Source organism: Macrobrachium nipponense, chromosome 1 (genome assembly GCF_015104395.2).
Source record: "Macrobrachium nipponense isolate FS-2020 chromosome 1, ASM1510439v2, whole genome shotgun sequence".
Lineage (NCBI taxonomy): Eukaryota > Metazoa > Arthropoda > Malacostraca > Decapoda > Palaemonidae > Macrobrachium > Macrobrachium nipponense.
Window position 1 is genome coordinate 156,087,081 of NC_087200.1, and position 20,000 is coordinate 156,107,080.

General features: G+C 41.1%; 1 protein-coding gene across 1 annotated transcript in view; it reads left to right on the plus strand.

Annotated features, from left to right (window-relative positions):
• LOC135219776 (basement membrane-specific heparan sulfate proteoglycan core protein-like) overlaps positions 1–20,000 on the plus strand; it is a gene marked incomplete in the record, with an annotated part of 1,285,796 nt that overhangs the window by 655,713 nt on the left and 610,083 nt on the right. The window contains 2 exon segments of the mRNA XM_064256828.1: positions 5,544–5,660; positions 19,884–19,991. Of these exon segments, the coding sequence (XP_064112898.1) occupies positions 5,544–5,660; positions 19,884–19,991 (225 nt within the window).

Here is a 20,000-nt window from a genome sequence, read left to right on the forward strand (position 1 = left end):
TTTTACATTAATGTCCTAAGTTGTCCAGTTTTCATTTTACAAGGGGAACAATTGTATGTCAAATCACAAGAGAGAGAGAAAGAACAAAATATGTAAGAATATTAAATGAAATTGTACGCTAGTACTCACCAGTAATGAATGTTGATTAGAGATGATGATGATGAATTAGCTGTGCAGTCTGATGAATGACAGTGAAGATATGACTGCATAGCTCTGTGGGTGCCTCTTCACCTTTGGGAAGCACTGACTCAGGCGATTTGGAAGGCATTTCTTCAGGCGATTTAGGAGGCACTTCTTCAGGCAATTCAAGAGGCACTACCTCAGGTGCTACAGGAGGCTCTGGAGGGTCCTTTCTCAAACGGTTGATGAATATGGTGATTGGCAGCTGCTGTCGTTGCTTCTTCATGGTGGTGAGGGCTTGATTATAGGGCTCCATTGCTATATCAAGAATGTTTGAAAGCTTTAAGGGGTGCACCATGTAAGGATCCCATATTGAAACAAACTCCTGAACATCATGTATCATTCTCTTAAGTTGGGTCAGGCATTACAAAGTCAGGCCCTCCTGCTCCTGCTCCTCTCCTGAACCTGGAGTGTCTTCTTCCTTGCTGGCAGACTCCGTCAGGTCTTCCTAATCCTGGTCTGTCAGGGGATCACAGTGGGCATCAATGAGGGTGCCAACTTCATCCTTGGTGATATCATCAAAGCCTTCACCACCAAGAATGCTCTCCAACTGGACTGCATTATTAATGGCCAAATGCTGAATTTCCTCAGGAGAGGAGCCCATGTAATTATGGACACAGTCCTGTCAAAACTTACTCCAGTATACATTCAAGGTCTCTTTCTTCATGCCCTTCAGCTTCTGGTCGATGACAGACAGACACATAGCAATTGTGAATTTATGCCAGCGTAAATTAACTGTAATGGTCCATTGCATCAAAAAGGTGCTGGAGGGAGTTCCCAGTGTAGAGTGCCTTGAAGACATGGATCACACGATGGTCCATAGGCTGGAGGAGAGAGGTGGTGTTGGAAGGGAGGAAGTCCAACTGGGCTCCATTGTAATGAAGATCAAGAGGGTGGCCACCAGCATTGTCCATTATTAGCAACACCTTGAACTCTGTCCAAGTTGCCCAGGTATTGCCTAACTTGAGAAATGAAACTTTGATTGAACCATTACTCCTCAAGGACTTAGGTGACCCAGGCCTGGAAATTGTGCATGTAGAACACAGGCAGCAGTGTCTTGCTCTTATTTTTGAGTGTCCTGGGATGTGCAGCCTTGTAAATGAGGCCAGCCACATTCCAGAACATCAGGAGGGTCCCCTGGCCTTTTGTGCCATGAATCCAGGGGCTTTAGCTTCGTCCTTCATTAAATATGTCTGGGAAGGCATCTTTTTCCAGAACAGGCCAGTTTCGTCCATATTGAAGGCCTGTTCAGGGTGGTATCTTTTGTCCTGAAGAATCTTCCTGAAGGTCTCGGGATATTTCGCGCCCACCACTTTGTCGGCCAATGCTGCTTCGCCATTTAGGGAAACAGAATTTAAGTGAAACCTTTTCTGGAACTGGTGAAACCATCCTTTGCTTGCCTAAAAACCTTGGGGAGCTGAGGGCGGCCCCAGTTGTGGCTCATCAAAGCCCAAAAATTCAAATTCCCCTTCTTCATCACCTTCCTGTGCCTTTAGATCGTTGCCTTCCTCTTCCTTTACATTGCCATCTTCTGTATCAGTTGATAGCTGCTGATAGAGCTGTTGGAGTCAGGAGGCACGTTCTAACAGTAGTCCTTGATCCAGTACGCAAGTGCAGATTCCATTTTCTCAATTTTTTTTATCTCGCTGTTGACACTGCTTTTGCTGTACCAAAGTATATCATGCTTACACTTTTTCTGATTTCACTTTCTTTTTTTTTATGTATCTCACCGGTGTCTTGTTCACATTGAGATGGCGTTCAACAGCAGTTAAACTTTTGCCCTCCTTCAAAATATCAAGAACTTTCACCTTCTTGTTGAGCTTCATGACGGTTTTTGCCTTTTAGGCTCTTGGCCAGAAGCCTTAGAAGGAACAGGAAGCTTTTTAGGAGACATTTTCCCGATGATTCCCATGGATATTTGTTGATACGTAAAATGCACCTTAGGTTTGAGTATATCAGTAACTTTCTATGCAGTGAGGCTGATAAAGGAGAGACGCGCAGTACCCACAATTCCATCTTCGCAAAATGGGACATGGGTGTCATCCAATCAATGCCAAGTGTACAGCCAATGAGCGATAAGGAAAATGAACATTGCTCATGGATTGGCTGCTCTGTAGACAACCGCCAATAGAGTGTCGAGTATCATTTCATCTGGGTAATACTCTTAAGAAGGCGTCATGGCATCATAAGAGTTGTTTATCTGCGGAAAATTGGCTTGGGTGAAGCATCTTTTAAGGAAAACCAATTATGTTATTGAAATTTTGCTGTTTACATTAGCATATTACAGAACTGTAGTATTTGAAAATTAATAAATCTTTTTCCATCATAAGTAATGTATTTAGTCAAAAATGTACTTCGTACGTATGCATGAAAATACAGCGTACCGCAGATGAAAACATATGTGCCCTGCTATTCCTGTTGTCTTATGTATTTTAGATATGCTCTGCATACTTAACAGTGTTCCCCCTGTATTTGTGAATCGCAGAAACCCCTATAAGAATACTTAAAACTACCTATTTTGTTAGTTAAAACTCAAGAAAAACCCACAAAAGTTTCATATCTGGTCTTTTTAATAGTTTTATCACCAAAAGTGCATTTTATGATGAAATTGATTGGAAGATACAGTAATTTATGGATATTTCTCATAGAAAAATGCCATGCATAGGTGAATTTCCCGTGAATAAGGCCAGTTGAGGAATCTGTGAATACGTTAGTCCTCGAATCCAGAGTCTGCGAATACAGGTGGTTGGCTGTATACTATCATTCTATAATATTTGAAAATCATCTTAAAACAAAATATTTAAAAAAAATCTACAGACTGCACCAAGTCAATGCGCATACTGTACCCAATTGACCCAATATGTACAGTTCAATGTTCTGTCACTTGTGCATTTTTCGCATGTGGGGTGCAGTATATGTACACTACTATGGACTACAAATTATTATTTAAGTTGTCCACTAAATGTTCTGCTTCTCCTAAGGCTTCTGGCAAAGAGAGCTGAGGAGAAAATAGACATAACTGTCATGTTAAGAGAGGGCAGAAGTCATGGAGAAGTAAAAGCTCAGTACCATGTGACTGAAAGTGCAGTTGCCTGCATTGAGAATGAGTATAAGCAGGCCAAAATACTTGGGGAAGCCATTCTTGAAGAAGAACACATCGCCCTATTTACTGCTATCCCACAAGGATTTTGAAGAGTTACGTGTTCTGTATAATTTGATCAGGTAAGGCAGGCAGATATGGGCAACAGTCAAGGCATGGAATAAGAATGAAGAAAGGGCCACAAATTCCATCAATAGTGTTAATGAAATAGTGAAGCTGTATCATTCCTTGTTTGTGCAAATGTACAATTACCTCAAGAAGGTGGTGCCTCCCGAATTCCTTGACAAAGCACCTCCTGAAGAAGGTGAAGAGGCACCCTCAGAGGATATATAACTCCTCTACTTTGCTGTGCAGTCTATGTTCACCGTCATTCATGAGGCTGCACAGTAATATCATCAATATCTGTAATTAACGTTCATCACCACTAAGTGCAGTATGATTTAATATTATTATTATCATAATATTTTATGTCACATATTATATAGTAAATAACATGAAATACAGAATGTTGCTGTACAGAAATATGTGCATCCATGAATAGTGGGGATCAACAAATAATTTTATAGATATGTTCCACAGAGAAACATTACAAATGAGTGTCTTCCCTTGAACAATTTTTAGATAAGTTCCAAAGAAAAATCCTCAAATGAGTGAGTCTGTGAATCCCAAAAACGTGAATACAGGGCTCCACTGTATATAAATATTTACACACACATACGCACATCACATCAAGAGAGAGCTCACGGGGTTGCCTCTTCTGCTAAGTAAAAAAGCCTACCTATATGTATTATGTGTGTACAGGCAGTCCCTGGTTAGGTGGACTCTGTTAATGGTGATCTGGTTTTATGGGGCGAGACTGGCGGCAATTTATGGCTCCATAATGGGCCAAGTTTTGTTATTGGCACCATAAATTGTAGAGATATGGTGCCATAACATAGCTAACAGAGGCACCATTAACTGAAACCTGGCGCATGTTAGGTTGCCAGTTAGTGAATTATGAACGAACTCCGAAGTAGTAATGTAGCATGAGTTCTGAGCATAGCTGTACATCCTAGCAAAATCAGCTAAAGTAGTTGCACTTGAATAAAAAGCACAAAACACAATGGACATGTTGGATGATAAGGAATACTAACGCGCGAGTTGATGCTCATTCACCAAGAAACAAAGGCAGAATTGGTCATGAGAGAACACTGGATGCTTTGTTTGGTGTTCAGTATGGAGCCTAGTCTCGAGGTGGGCCCTGGAAGGAGTGTTTCCAGGTGTACAAATTCCGAGGATGTGTACAAAGCCCAAATAAAAATTTCATATGAAAAAGTTTATGGAAACCAAATCATATGAAGACCAGGACGTACAAAATCCGAGGTTTAACTGTAGTGTATAGTATATGCACATGTATGTGTGTGTGCACTCACATGCACACCATAAAAGGTAGAAAACATTATCAGTCCAAGCCAGAATCACCTCCGGTTGGAATAAATATTATAGTTAAGATGATCTCCCTTTCATTTCATAGTAAAATATCTGATAGATCAGAAGTAGAATTGCCTTTCTGGAAACCAGCTTACTGGTTTTGCCAAAAGTACATGTAAACCCTTGTTATGAGCTCAATTGGAGTGCAAGAGAAAATGCTGTTATTAAACTGGCAACAAAAAGTGGACAAATAATAAATTGTAATTATTATATAAAAAAACTGAATGATTGCTCACCTCTTCATAGTTTTCATTTAGTCATACCATGCAAGTGGGTCTTGAAAGTTGCATTGTCTGGTTTAGCTCCTTTAGACTTCGAATTGTAATGTAATCTGGTGCTCTGTGATTTTAATTAAACCATTTTTGGTCATGAAAATTGAACTTTATTTTAGATTTAATTTTGCATAACCATGCAATATCTTATGAGAAGCTTTAACTATAATGTAAGGTTTGGGGATATTTTTTATTTAAATTCTGTAGACTCTATGTAAATAATTTATTGATAAACAAATTATGTAGATGATCACATAGTAATTTTACACCACTTTATAACAAGGTAGATTGCATCCTTTCTTAGAACAATATCAGTGATAAAAGCAAGTTTTGTGTGGGTTGTTTTCTTCTGAAGAATGTTCTATCTTCATTTATGTACCCTTTGATGCTTAGTGTTGTGATAGATTTGCTTACCTTTCTATGTTTAATGTGTTGTAATAGATATACAGTGTACTATATATCCTTTTGTATATGTTGAAGTTTTGTAATGTATTTTTGTTATGTTTTGTAATTGTCTTTAGGCGTAACTCCATGTAAACAAACAGAGTATCAGTGTGGAGACGGAACTTGTATTCCTGAGAGTGAGCGTTGCGATGGTATATATGATTGTGCTGATCAGTCAGATGAGAGAGATAATTGTAAGTACTGAACCTTTGTGGTTTTTATATTTTATTCTGTTGTTTTATGTTTTCGGAGTAGTATTCTTATAAGTAAATCCTTGTTAAGATGTTACAGTTAATGATACTGCACATGTTGTATTGTATGAGATATAAAGAATTGCCTTTTCATTTTCTAATTATTTGGCTTAAAGTGTATGACATATACAATTTGTAAAAGTGATCCTGCTACCTTAAAGGATAAAGATTCCTTAATGCTGGGTAAGATCCCCACATATCTCACCCTCCCAGTGTAGTGTAAGTGTCTGTTGTTAACAAGCATTTCCTGGTGATTATTCTCTACCTTGTCATTATGTATGTTTTTTTTTGTGCCTGTCCTCATCCTGTGTGTTTGTTGTTGCAGTGTCTAACCCTTATAATTGGGTGGAAAACATCTGAGAAAGTCTGCCTAGGTATACAACTAGAAGATTACATACGTATATCCTTTGTAGTAGCTCAAGGCTAAATTAGCTATGATTTTTCTCGTGTTGCTACAGAATACTTCATTTTTTATTTCTAGTCATATCGTGACAAATTTTTCATTGCTGAAACATCTGGGACATTGAGTAGGATTTTAATTATTCTTAGAACAAGAGAGAGTGAGATTAGACAGGATTGTTGGTTGCTGGTGGCAGACCTTTGTTTGCAGTGCTTCGAGTACAAGGAGGATTACACTCAGACCTGGATGGTCTTTTATATGATAACAGTGTGTAACAGTCTATTGAGCAGCCTTATTACTCTATATTTTTCCCCAAAAGATTGGGTAGTTGATATATCCTCTCAGTCAGTGTGTATGCAGGACTTGTGTGAGGACATGCAGGATGTTTGTCCTACAATTTTCTGTGTTGCACACATGAGATATTTAGCTCCATTAGCTGTGCCTTGCTGGATACCTCACTCAGGCAGGTTTGCTTCATCAAGTTCAATTTTGACTGATTAAATGTAAGTACTATATGGATGCTCTACCACAATTTTGGCAGGTTACATGTTAACACAAATCAATATTCTGAGAAAGCTCACATGTTGGTGTACCAGGATTTTGGGAGGTCATGTTTCTGTAATCACATTTCAGTGATTGGCTTTGACTGCTGTTTGAGTATCTTGACTCCTAGTGCATCAACCTCTTCATGGGAAGTCAGCTTTAGCCTTTGGAAATATATACTTTTGGAGGTTCTTTCTACCTTTCTGTACTGTACCCTGCAGCAGTGTTAACATAGATCATTGGGCTCTTGGTGAGTCTAACAATCTGTCATGAATTTATTGAATGAGTTCAGAAGGTGACATGGACAGCGGGTTTCTCCTCTGCTGCTACCCTGTGAAAGTTCCTGCTCTCTTCTAAAAAACTGGGCAAAACATTAAAGTTAAATCTCACACCCAGTTAACCCTTAAACGCCGAAGCGGTATTTTAAAAATCGTCTCCCGTATGCCGGCGGCGTTCGCAAGTGAGCGCCGAAGCAGAAAAATTGTTTTTTTTTTTTAAATCACAGCATGCTTAGTTTTCAAGATTAAGAGTTCATTTTTGGCTCCTTTTTTTGTCATTGCCTGAAGTTTATTATGCAACCATCAGAAATGAAAAAAATACCATTATCTTACGTAAATACTATTGGGATATATGACAGCGTGAAATCTTTTTTTATATAATTGTATACAAATCGGGCTGTGAGCAAAACGGTTAAAGCTAAAGAGTTATTTTTTTTTTCGTTGTATTGTACACTAAATTGCAATCATTTTGGTATATAACACATTGTAAAACGATCAAGGCAACACAAAAAAATATTATCACAAAATGATGCGTGAATTCATAACGCGCGGACATAAAATAAAGCTGTTTTCAAAAATTCACCATAAATTGAAATATTGTGCTAGAGACTTTCAATTTGTTGCAAAATGAAGGTAATTGATTGAATATTACTAGACTGTAAGTGTTGTAGCTTACAATTGCAGTTTTCGTCCATTTCAGTCGAGTGAAAGTTGACCGAAGGACGAATTTTTTCTATTTATCATTATTTATATGAAAATATTTCAAAACTGATAAAAGCTACAACAGGTGCCAGCAGGTTGAGCAGCTAATCTTAGCATAGTGTCTGAGATGTGTCTCCCTCTGCTCTCCCATGTAACATTTCAACAAGAGGGTAGTATGGGCAGAGCTGCTTACAAAACCAATGCAGTGGCCCCCCGTATTCACTGGGGATGCATACCAGATCCCCCTTTGAGAATAGTTAAAATCTGTGAATACTTGACACCCCTTTAGAAGTGCTTATAGCCGCCTCTCTTCATAGTTCAGATACCAAATGTATACTCTGAATTAGAATCCTATATCAAATATATCTTAAACTGTTATCTTATTATTGTATTAATATTTGAAATGGTATTATTAATACCATTTCAAGCTCATCTTAAATGTCTTACCCTTAAAAATATATAAGTACGTAATATGTATGTATGTACTTCTAACCCTTCAAGCCAATAACAGAGAGAGAGAGAGATGCTTACATTGGGTAAACAGTGAAAAATGTCAATAATACAGTATATGTTATGTATATCTTTCTATCAACCACTCTTCCTTTCTATTATTTATCTATTTATCCATCCATCTCTCACCGTTGGTGGTGTGTGTGTGAGGGAGACAAAGAGAGAGAGAATGAGAGAGCACTGAGTAGGCAACATATACTATTTGACCAAGAGGGGCCAACACTTTCTACCCTTCAGGTTAACATGGGAAAAAGATGAGGAAAAGATTTATTGAACTAAAATCTTACTAATTCACTGTATTTTCTATAATGAATTGATATTTTGCTGCCTTTACACTAATATTAATATTTGAAAATTAGTAGGTAATTTATTTATCATACAAAATTAAACATACGAATAAAAATTCTTTCATCTTAGTAAGAGATACGGTCAAACAGCAGAGGTGTTAGCAGTGAACGTGAAACAAAGGTTTGGGGAGTACAGCCAATCAGTGCCAAGGGTACAGCCAATAAGCACCATGGAAAATGAATGGGGCTTATGGATTGGCTGCTTTGCAAACAACGGCCAATAGCGTGTTGAGTAGATACCAAGATGCATTTTCCTTTGCTAGAACTTTCAGTGATATTTTGCTGTGTTTACATTGATATAGGTATTACATTACTGTAATATTTGAAAAACATTTAAATCTTTTTTTTAATCATAAAAAATTTATTTGGTCATAAAAATATAGCATGAAAATAGAACGACTGTCAGGTTCTGCAGACATAAACATAGTCCCATCATTCTGCAAACTACCTACCAAATTTAGATATGCTCTGCTATCATCCTGAAACACTTCAATATCATTTCCAAACAATCTTACAACATAGCAAAATATCAATATAATGTACAATATGCACAAAATATCAGTGTTGTTATGTGCACTACCCTGTACATACATATGTACTGGATGTGATGTGCGAATGACGCAGCATCTCTGCCCAGCTTCTTAGTTCAATTTGTATGTCTCTATTGTGCCTGTGTTGTGTATGTACGTATCGGTGCGAACTTCATGTATCTTTTTGAATCATGCCCTAAGATACCTCCTAGATGCTCTGCTTCTTCTACGCCTTCTGGACAAGGACCTAAGCTCCAAAGGAAGACCAGCACCAATCAGGAGAAGGTAGACTTTATTGTAATGTTAAGAGAGGGCAAAAATTACAGAGATGTAGCAGCCCATCATGGTGTGAAAGAAGGTGCAATCTCCTTCATTGAGAAGGAATATGAAGAAGATAGAATCCTTATGGTGGGCCTTGGTAGAGAAGAACTCGCCACCTTCGTTCATGTACTCTGTCCCCCTGATGGAGCAGGATTTTGAAGAATTTCAAGGTCTGTACTAAATTCTGAGAAAGCCAAGGAGCTGCAGATGATGATAAAGGCATGGGATAATTCTGAGGAAAGCTCCACTAATTTTACAAATGGCTGTAAAGATCTCATGAAGCCCTATCATACCATGTTTGTGAAAATGTACGTACCTTAACATGATGGCACCTCCCAAAACTGTGACAAAGTGCTCCCTTAAGAAGGGGAAGAGGTGCCCTGAGAGGTGTAACTCCTCTGCTTTGCTGTGCAGTCATATCTTCATGATCATTCTTCGGGCTGCACAGCTAATTCATCATCATATGTAATCAACATTCATCACTATTGAGTACCCATATGATTTACGTAATCTCTCTCTCTCTCTCTCTCTCTCTCTCTCTCTCTCTCTCTCTCTCTCTCTCTCTCTCTCTCTCTCATTAGATATCAATGTTTTCCCTGTAAAAGAAAATGGGATAGCGTAAATAGTAACTGCATGAAAGAAAATATGCGTGCCTGAATACAGTACAGTGTACAGAGAGAACTTGATTAGTTTCGCACATAGTTGTAAGCCATTTATATTTTTAAGGGTAATGTTTTAAGATAACTTTGAAATTATAAAGTGTTTTAAGATAATAGTTTAAGTACGCATTTGATGTTTGAACTATTAAAATAGGCAGGTAAATATAAGTATTTTTTAGATGGGAGTGTCAAGTATTTGCAGATTTTAGCTATTTGTAATTGGTTGTGGTCCCTATACCCCACAAATCTGGGGGTCAACTGTACTCTTTTTGTACGGGTATGTTTAAAGCATTGTTTTATGTATCATGTAAATGTAATTTTAAAAATTTGACTTTGTTGTCTAAAATTGCGAGCTATTACCTTACTCCAGGATCCCTCTTCTCTCTCATTCAGTCCACGTGGGATGGATGTGTTCTACTGTAGATTTGTAATGAATAAGGGAAGTGAGAGATGGTGGTGTCTTAGCTCACTTGAGGATGATTTATCACAACTAGGGTAACAATACACATTTTCATTTTATAAAATATGTGTGTATGAGGTTACATACACTTCTAACTGAAACGTAAAAGAACACTTTATGTTTATGAAATGAAATATTGCTTAAAAGATGTATTTTTTTTACTGAACAACTAATTATGTATTAGTATATACGATAAATTTTATGCATATTGCAATGTAGACATCACTATATCTCAAAGGATTTAGCTGTTCACTATATATCTTGTGTTGTATCTATTAGATAAACCTTGCACTTTTTGAATGAAAGCATCAAATAATTAAAAAATAATGAAGCTAAGTTTTTGTATGTTGAATGTATGATTTTGACTAGATATTTCATGAATAAAAAATTACACATAACTATTAGAGTAGGGTCAAGCCAAACTATTTCTTAATAATATGAAAACATAACTACCTAAAGATGTACATGCTCCAATCCACAATACATAAATGGATGGGAAACCATCTGTGGGCATAGTTTATATATTTATATAATTTGGAAAGTTTGGCTAGAGCATTTGAAAGGTAAAGGATATGTTGTGAGTTCAGGTGACTGATGTAGATGTCAAGCAAAGTTATTCTTTAAAGTAACTCATAACATTTTTGAAGCTTTTTGATTGAAAGGTGGTTTGTTGATTAGTGTTAACAAATATGAATATTGCAATACCAAAACCCATTGTGGTTCCTGGTCATTTTTATTGTTTATCTGTGAATTTTTAGTCATTCTCCAGTTCAACATACTTTTGCTAGATAGCTTAAATCTTTGCTTTTATTTTGGTTTTACCTAAGTTTATTATTCACCATCAGGTTTGTGTAGAAATAACTAATATTTTTGTCTGTCTTTTGTGATATGTGTGAAAATTATGTCATAATTTTTGAAGTTTAAATATAAATCTGAGATTTATTAAAAATGAATACGTACACATTGCTCTCAGATGTGGAAGTGGCTTGTATGCATTAAGGTATTTTGACAAAGGAAAAATCTATTTCTGGGCAGTGACCTGTGTCGCCCAGTGAAATAGTTCCTATAGCACTCAATTCTAAGGTATAAATATTGCTAAATATACTAGAGAAAAAAGCTATATGGTTCTGCCAGAGTTTCCTGGCTCGCTCACCCTTATGTAGGGTGTCGGTATGGAAACTGGGGCGTGTGTAACCACTATCATAGGTCCCCTGCCATTTAGTCTCTTCCTTTCTCAATATCCCTCGTCTACAGAGGAGCTGTTCTAGGCCATCTACCGCCCGCCACTGCTACAACTAGCGTCTTGTTTACCATTCCTGTAGATAGCACCCAAGCTTGGGCCAGTTAGGGTGTGGAAAGTAAAGGGTAGGTTTCACTGGGCGACACAGGTCACTGCCCAGAAATAGATTTTTCCTTTGTCTAAATCCCTTTTCTGGGCCTAACCTGGGTCGCTCCGTGAAATAGTAACAGAGAATTGGCCCCACCAGCTTGGAAAATTAGTGTAGATAAGTTACTGTAAGGAAAAATGAAACTTGCATAAATAATTCTAGTTACTATTTGATAAGAATTCCTTAATTCTACAAGTTCTTAATAAAATTCCTTAATTCTACTAGGATTTTAACAATATCCTTAAACTACAGTCCTTATCTACTAACTAGGGTTGTATAACCCAAATCTGATAAGATTAGATGAATCCCACACCATAATACAGGAAATTACATACACATATATACAATTAGACATTCATATGTACAATCAAGAGTGAGCATAAGTGCAGTCCAGGTGAGAATAAGGTCAATGTGTGCAACCCAGTAACAACCGGTAAAGATCAAGAATGCTAGCGAGGCAGGTAGGAGAGAAAGACGTAAAGAGAGATATAGGCTATTAAGACTAGTTATTACTGTGCTATGCAGTGTCAGGGGAAACTGTGTTCCCTGCTGCCACTGCTGGGAATTTAAGGGCCTCTAAGGATTTTAGGTAGTGGCGTTTAAATACTGTCGGCGACTTCCAGCCTGTATACTTTTTGAGATCGTCAAAGTTCATATGCTGAAAATAATTAACTGAGGTAGCTACCTCTCTGGTATCATGTACATGCGGAATTGATTCTGGATTGGCCTGTTTAATAAAATAGAGGATTTGTTGTCTAATTCCTTTTAGGGAGATGGTCCCACCATTCTCCCTAATAAACAAGGGGCCTGAAGATTTCATGGTGGTACTGTTTAGATAGGCTCTTAGTGTGTTTACTGGACATAGGGATAGGTCCTGTGGAAAAGGAACAATTTTCCATGGGGCCCACCTATTTTGTGGGTCCTCGTTTTTGGACAAGAATTGACGATCCGGCAGAAGCAGTAATTCTCTAGATTGGAGGAATTCAATATGATTTGGTTCCCTGGAAAGGGCCGACAGCTCCGATATTCTGGCTCCTGAGGCCAGGCTTATTAAGAATAATGTTTCCCTGAGCAGGGTCATATAAGAACATAACTCATTAACCGTGTCTGAAGCTGGCTTAAGGACATCGTTTAAAAACCAGGAGACCGTCCAAGGCCTATTTACTGGTCTTAGTCTAGCACAAGCCCTGGGGATAGAAGAAAAATACGAATCTGTGAGATCAATATTAAATCCAAATTGGAATATTTTCTTTATTGCCGATTTGGTTGTAGTGATAGTACTAGCTGCTAAACCTTATTCGAACAAGGTTCTGAAAAAGATAATTGCCATATTTGTAGTCATGGTTTGTACCTTTGTGTGTCTCACGAAGGTGGCTAGCTTCTTCACTGTTGAATCGTATTGATGCAGTGTTGATTCTTGTTTGTCTGATTCCAGGAACAGGATGTTTTGAGGATCAATGTTGGCATCTTTTTGTGCCGCAAACTTCATGAAGTCCATAAAGTTAGGGCTTTCTGAATCCCTGAGGAAGCGGACACAGTCCGCGTTTGTACCAACTGCGTCAGTCTGGGATTGGGAATCCGCCGGGGCCGGAGTCCCAATTCCACTAGTAGTGGGAACCAATTGCTCTTGGGCCAGTTGGGAGCTACTAGTGCGATCTGACCTTTGAGAGATCTGAGTTTGTTCAGAACTTTCAGTAGTAGGTTTATTGGAGGGAAGAGATAAATTCTCTTCTAAGTATTCCAGTCTATAGCCATAGCGTCCGTGGCATATGCCAGAGGGTCCAGGTTGGGGGCCACATAACATGACAGTTTGTGGTTTGATTCTGTGGCAAAAAAGTCTACTTGAAGCCCTGGCACCTGTTGGCAGATCCATTTGAAAGAATTTCCGTCTAGGGACCATTCTGATTACAGCGGAGTAGTCCTTGACAATGCGTCTGCCACTACATTTCTTACTCCCACTAGGTGAGTGGCTGATAGGTGCCATTGGTTCCTTGCTGCTAGGGCAAATATTGCTATCATTACATGATTTACATGGCTCGATTTGGAGCCTCCTCTGTTTATGCAGTGGACTACCACCGCACTGTCTAATACCAATTTAATGTGGATTTTCTTTGCTGGCAAGAGTTTCTTCAGAGTAAGAAACACTGCCATGGCCTCCAATACATTGATATGTAGTTGGCGGAATATCACTGACCAAGTCCCCTGTACTTTTTTGTACTACGAGTATCCTCCCCAGCCGCTAAGAGAGGCATCCGTGTGGACAATCAAGGCTGGCGGAGGAAACTAAAGGTATTGATTTCGACAGATTCTTGACTTCTGCCCAGGGGCGGAGTCTCTTGCGTAAGATTGCCAGGATCCAGGGTACTTTGTCTCGGGATCTCTTGTTTGCTCGGGATCGCCAGACCCGGTTTATATCTTTTAGTTTGGCTTTCAACAGTACGTCTGTAACTGATGCAAATTGGAGTGAACCTAGAATTCGTTCTTGGTTCCACCGGGACGTCTGTTTGCCCTTGAGGAATTGCCTTGTAGCCTTTGCTATTTCCCTGCGTTTTGCTGGTGGAATTGATAGATTGTAAGCATTTAGGTCCCATTGTATTCCCAACCACTGAAAACGTGGTGCCAGCGTCAGCCGGGACTTGTTCTTGTTTATCTGGAATCCTAGGTATTCCAGAAAACTTATCACTTTGACCGTTGCCTTGCGGCACTTTTCGGCGTCTGTGGCCCATATGAGCCAATCGTCTAGATAGGCTACTAGCATTATCCCTTGAGTCCTTAATTCCTGGACTACTGTTTCCGCTATCTTCGTAAATATTCTGGGCGCTATGTTGAGCCTGAATGGCATTACTTTGAAGGAATAGGCTTTCTTCCCTATCTTGAAGCCTAGGAAGGGACGGAAGTGACTTGCTATTGGGACATGATATTAGGCATCTGTAAGATCTATGGAGGTGGTGACGGCCCATGGGGAAGTAAGGTCCGCAAATGCGAAACGGTCAGCATACGGAACTTGTCGCACTGAATAAATGAGTTTAGATGGGACAAGTCTAGGATTATTCTTGGCTTGTGTGAGTCTTTCTTTGGAACGCTGAACAAGCACCCTTGAAATTTTAAGTGTCTGACTTCTGACACTGCCCTCTTTTGAAGCAATTCTTGGGTATATTCTATCAGGTCTGCCTTTGGTTTCTGGTAAAATCTGGTTGATGGAGGAGGCCCTTGTTTCCAACTCCATCCCAGACCTTTTGTCACAATACTGTGTGCCCAAGTGCTGAACCTCCAACGGTTTCGGAAGAGGTACAGCCTCCCTCCTACCTGGGGAGTCTCACTGGTTGGCAGATGGACGGCCACCCCGGGCTCCCCGGAAGCCTTTGCCTCAGGCCGAAGCTCTTCCGCCACCTCTGTGTCGGAAAGCACACCTAGCTTGGCTGCCTCTGGCAAATCTGCTGTACCCGTGAAACCCCTGGGATTCGAAGGTAGCATTGAAAGCCGGGGAGGTGGCGAAGGAAGTCGAGCTCTGGGGTTGCTGAGCAGGCTGGCTCAAAAGCACAAACTGCTGCTGCTTTTGAGGTGGAGGGTTGATTCATTTGGGCCATCGGGACCACTTGGACCACTGTTTGTGGCTGAGATGACTGGAAGGGTTGGTACTTCCTCAACTTCTTCCTGCCCCTAGGGTGTGATCCGGCGGACTCGGGTTTCCTTTTAGAAATGAGTCCCCAGCGAATCCTCAGACTCTGGTTCACCCTAGCTGCTTCCCCAAGGACTTCGTTGACGATAGAGTCGGGGAAGAGATTTGCTCCCCAGATCGATGACCTAATGAGCTTGTTGGGCTCGTGGTGGATGGAAGCGTCCGCCAGGATGTGCTTCCTGCAGTTCCGCCTAGCCACTGTGAAGTCATAAAGATCACATTGTACTGTGTGAAGGAATGACTTCGTTAGGACTTTAAACAGTGGCTCGTCTACATATATCAGCGATGTCATCTCTATCATGGTGGCAGAGTTGAGAGACCTACTCAGTCTACACCTCGCATCATACTCGGCTTTGACTAGAGAGTCTGGAAGCCTGGGAAGCCGCTCGCTGAAGAACATAGTTCCACAGTTCGAGGCGAGCTTACCCCACCGTAAAGGTGGCTGGAGCGTCTACCCAACACTCTGTGCCTCCAGGGAGCAGAAGGGAAGGCAAATCTGTCCCCCGGAGTTGCGGCATGGGTTTTTCCTCCGTGGCTGCCTGTAGTGTTAGCTCAGCCACTTTGGAGAGGCATGGGGTAGGGGTGTTGTCACCCACTACAAAGATGGTAAAGGGGCTCTTGTGGGCTGTCAACTTGGTGTTGACGCATTGCCAATCCATCAAGCTCCGGACCGATGCTTGTTGGGCTTGGTCCCTGGGAAAGATAACGGTCTCCTTCAGGACCTTATCTTCCCTTACCATTGCCTCATCCGTCAGATGGGCATACCCCATGAATGGGAACTGGAGATCATGCAGGTAGAACTCAATGGTAAGCATACTGTCCGCGAACGGAGCGTATGCTGATGGCCTCCAGGGGTTATTGTTTTTAAATGGGGACAGCTTCGAGGAGTCCGGCATCGACAGGGGTTGACTAGCCTGTCCAGACTGAGGTTGTCCTGTTGCCATATTTTCACGGATACCCGCCACTATGGTCTCCTGAGTCATCATCCTCTCCGTCAGGGATTGGATGGACTGTCCTGATGCCTCGAGAGTGGAGGATAGCTGGGAGAAAATCTCCTGGAACTTGGTCTGAACTAAGTTCCCTATCTGTTCTGTTCCATCATGATCGAGGAGAACACCGCCGGGTCAAAGCTAGATTCCTGGGCCCTAGTTTTTGGACCTCTCGCTCTCGACCCTTGTGGAGGGGGAGTAGCATTTGCCGAGTCCGCACCGGGATGGGGAGCCAATGGCATACTGGCGCAGCTAGATCCGGACCTTGGTTTTGGCAAGGACTTCTTAATAGCCTTAAATGTGGAAGGATTTTTCACCTTAGGAATCACCGAGCTCGCCTTGTGTCTAACAGACTGGAGCTTACTGGTGAATCCCTGGAAAGAAGTAGTAATAGCAGAAGAATGAGATGGGCTAAAGTGCAAGCCTTGAGCCCCTAAACTACCTGCCTCAACAACATTCTTACCTTCGCCCTGGTTGTCAACAACCATGGGCTCCCGTTCCAAATCCAAGGCCGCTACTTCTCCTAACACCTCCTCGCCGAAATTGTCCTCCGGTAAGGGCGTGGTCTCCGCATGGATCCTGGCGATGATGGGGGCCGCTACCTCCGCCTCTACAGCTGCCGACTTCTTTGCTCCGGGGTAGATGAGCGAGGCCATCTCCTCTGACAGCATGTAGGGCTGTTTGGCCTTTACATTACAGCCAAAGCCACCGACCCAGGCTTTCAGAGTAGCCATCGCCGCATCCTTGATGGCTTGAATACTCTGTAAGAGAGAGTTATCTCAATACTTAAACTAAAAACTATCCTTAGTCTAGTATGTATCAACATGAATTTATTCAATCTGATTCTCATTGTATCATTTTTTAAGGGTGGTACGTACCGACTCGGAGGTGATTTCATTCACCAGTCCGTAGCAGATCTCGCACCCCTCATGGTGCCACACCAGCAGAGATCCCACCTGTACCGCACATCCGACGCGGGTCCAGCACACCACGTGCCCGCAGGGCTCTTGGAGAACGGCAGTACACCCGTCTCCAGGCAACGGACCATCTGTAAGTTGAATGATACATGAGTATCACTATTTAGACCCACCAGAGACGTATCCAGTGGGACATGCCTTCTTAACTAGTAAAATTTCATGCATCCTTGTTTCTCACCAGCTCCGAGGACTAGTTGTTGTTCTTGACATGAAAGTAAAGGTATAGGCCTGATGGAACGGGGCAGGGTAAGGAAGACCTGGCCTGCCTCCGTTGGCACCGGAGACGTTCAATCTAGTCAACTAAGATTGAGTCTCAAGCCTATTTTTCCCCTCCCACCAGGGTGCGGGATAGATGTGACAAACCAAGAAGGTCAAACAAGGCGAGGGAGCTAGTGATAACATGGTACCTCGGTTCTGAATACCCGGCGGAGTAGGTTATCCGCTGTAGTAAACGAGCCTGAAGTATATAATAAGATAAGATATCTTACTAGACATAACTAATACATGTGCGTAACTAACTGTTCCAACCATGGTGGATCGTTCCCAGCGTCAAGTCCTCTTACACCTAGCTATTCTACCCCGGGTCCGGCTTCGTAAGAACAGATCAGGGAAATCGGTAAAACCTTAGCCTGAGTCTGGTCGAGTTAGGGATCATAGCTATTCGTATAGCCAATACCTTGGACCCGGAGTCCCGGTCCCGCTGGAGCGGGAGGATAGGTCTGGTGAAGTAGGACCTCGGATAGGGGACGTGGCTGTAGTGGCCCGGAGAGCGCACCGTCCCGATGAGCCAGGTGGCCAAGCAAGGCTCCCCCGAAAGGGCACCCTCCACCACTCATACTGAGCATGGCGCGGTGGGGCTAACCCCACCCCCCACTTAAGCGAGAGGCTCAGGTCGGCTACTAGAGTAGCGTAAGGCGAGCCGCGGTAGGTCAATGCCCAACTGAACAGGAGTAGTAGACCTATAGGTCTACTAACACATGCAAAACGCGCAACATAACACAATATCCGTATCAATTGGATATTAATAAATTACATATATATATATATATATCATATATATATATATATATATATATATATATATATATATAAATATATATATATCTATACTATATATATATATATGTTTTTTATAATATTATATATATATATATTATATATATATATATATATATGATATATATATATATATATATATATATATATATATATATATATATACAGTCCTGACGTGGGGGAGACGTGGAAGGGAAAAAGGGAGAGAGAGAGAGAAAGCTGAGTCCTCTCGAGCAGCTGGCCTTACCCTCGCAATCGAAACGATCTGAACAGGTTGGTCAGGAAGGCTCTGAGCAGCTAGCCTAGCTCGTCAAATGGAAATCTATAACCGATATGGCCAGGAAGACCAGGGTGGCTCATGGACCGTCATGAATAGGCTACGGAAGGGCCAAGGCTCTTCTGTATATAGACAAGGCCGTCTCTTATCAAAGAGACTAATATACTAAGTAGCATATAATACACGATCTAATTATTTAACAGTTGGAAGACCAACCTAACGGATGTATCATAGGGCTACCAGGTCTAGGCTACCTTCTGAGAGCATGCGGCTCGGTCGGTAGGCTAGTATCCCCCGCGATCGGACATGAAAATAACGTCAGGATTAAAATTGCAAAACATCTATAAAAAACATCTGAGGAACTGCTAATTATCAAAGGTAGGCAACTCCAACTAGTATGGGAGACCAATTGGGTGCCGACATGAGCGTAAATATACGCGGGTAGCCATGCGCGAAATGGCTGCCTGGGAGCAGCGCCATGCTGGCTCCCACTCCTACATATAACCAAATTAAACAAGTTATATCACCCATCGCTACCTTAAAACATGATCAAACATTAATTGCAGTACTCAACTTAGATGTAGCAGCTTCCTGACGTTCAGACATGATGAAGTAGGAAATATTCACAAAAATAACACAGCATAAAGCAACATGTGCAAAGTTAGCAGTGCTGTCGAAAGGAATGTTAAACAAGACGCTAGTTGTAGCAGTGGCGGGTGGTAGATGGCTTAGAACGGCTCCTATGTAGACGAGGGATATTGAGAAAGGAAGAGACTAAATGGCAGGGGACCTCTGGTAGTGGTTACACACGCCCCAGTTTCCATACCGACACCCTAAATAAGGGTGAGCCAGCCAGGAAACTCTGGCATAACCATATAGCTTTTTTCTCTACTATATTTAGGAATATTTATACCATAGAAATGAGTGCTATAGGAACTATTTCACGGAGCAACACAGGTTAGGCTCAGAAATTTGTATTATGAAAGTACATTTATGCCACACATTTCACACATTGTTGTAATGTCCTTACCTGTTTCTTTTTTTACACAGGCTGCCACTCGGATGAATTCCAGTGTCGAAATGGAGATTGTATTCCAAGTTCCCAACGGTGTAACGGTTATCCAGAATGTGTTGACCATTCAGATGAACATGAATGCAGTAAGTTTC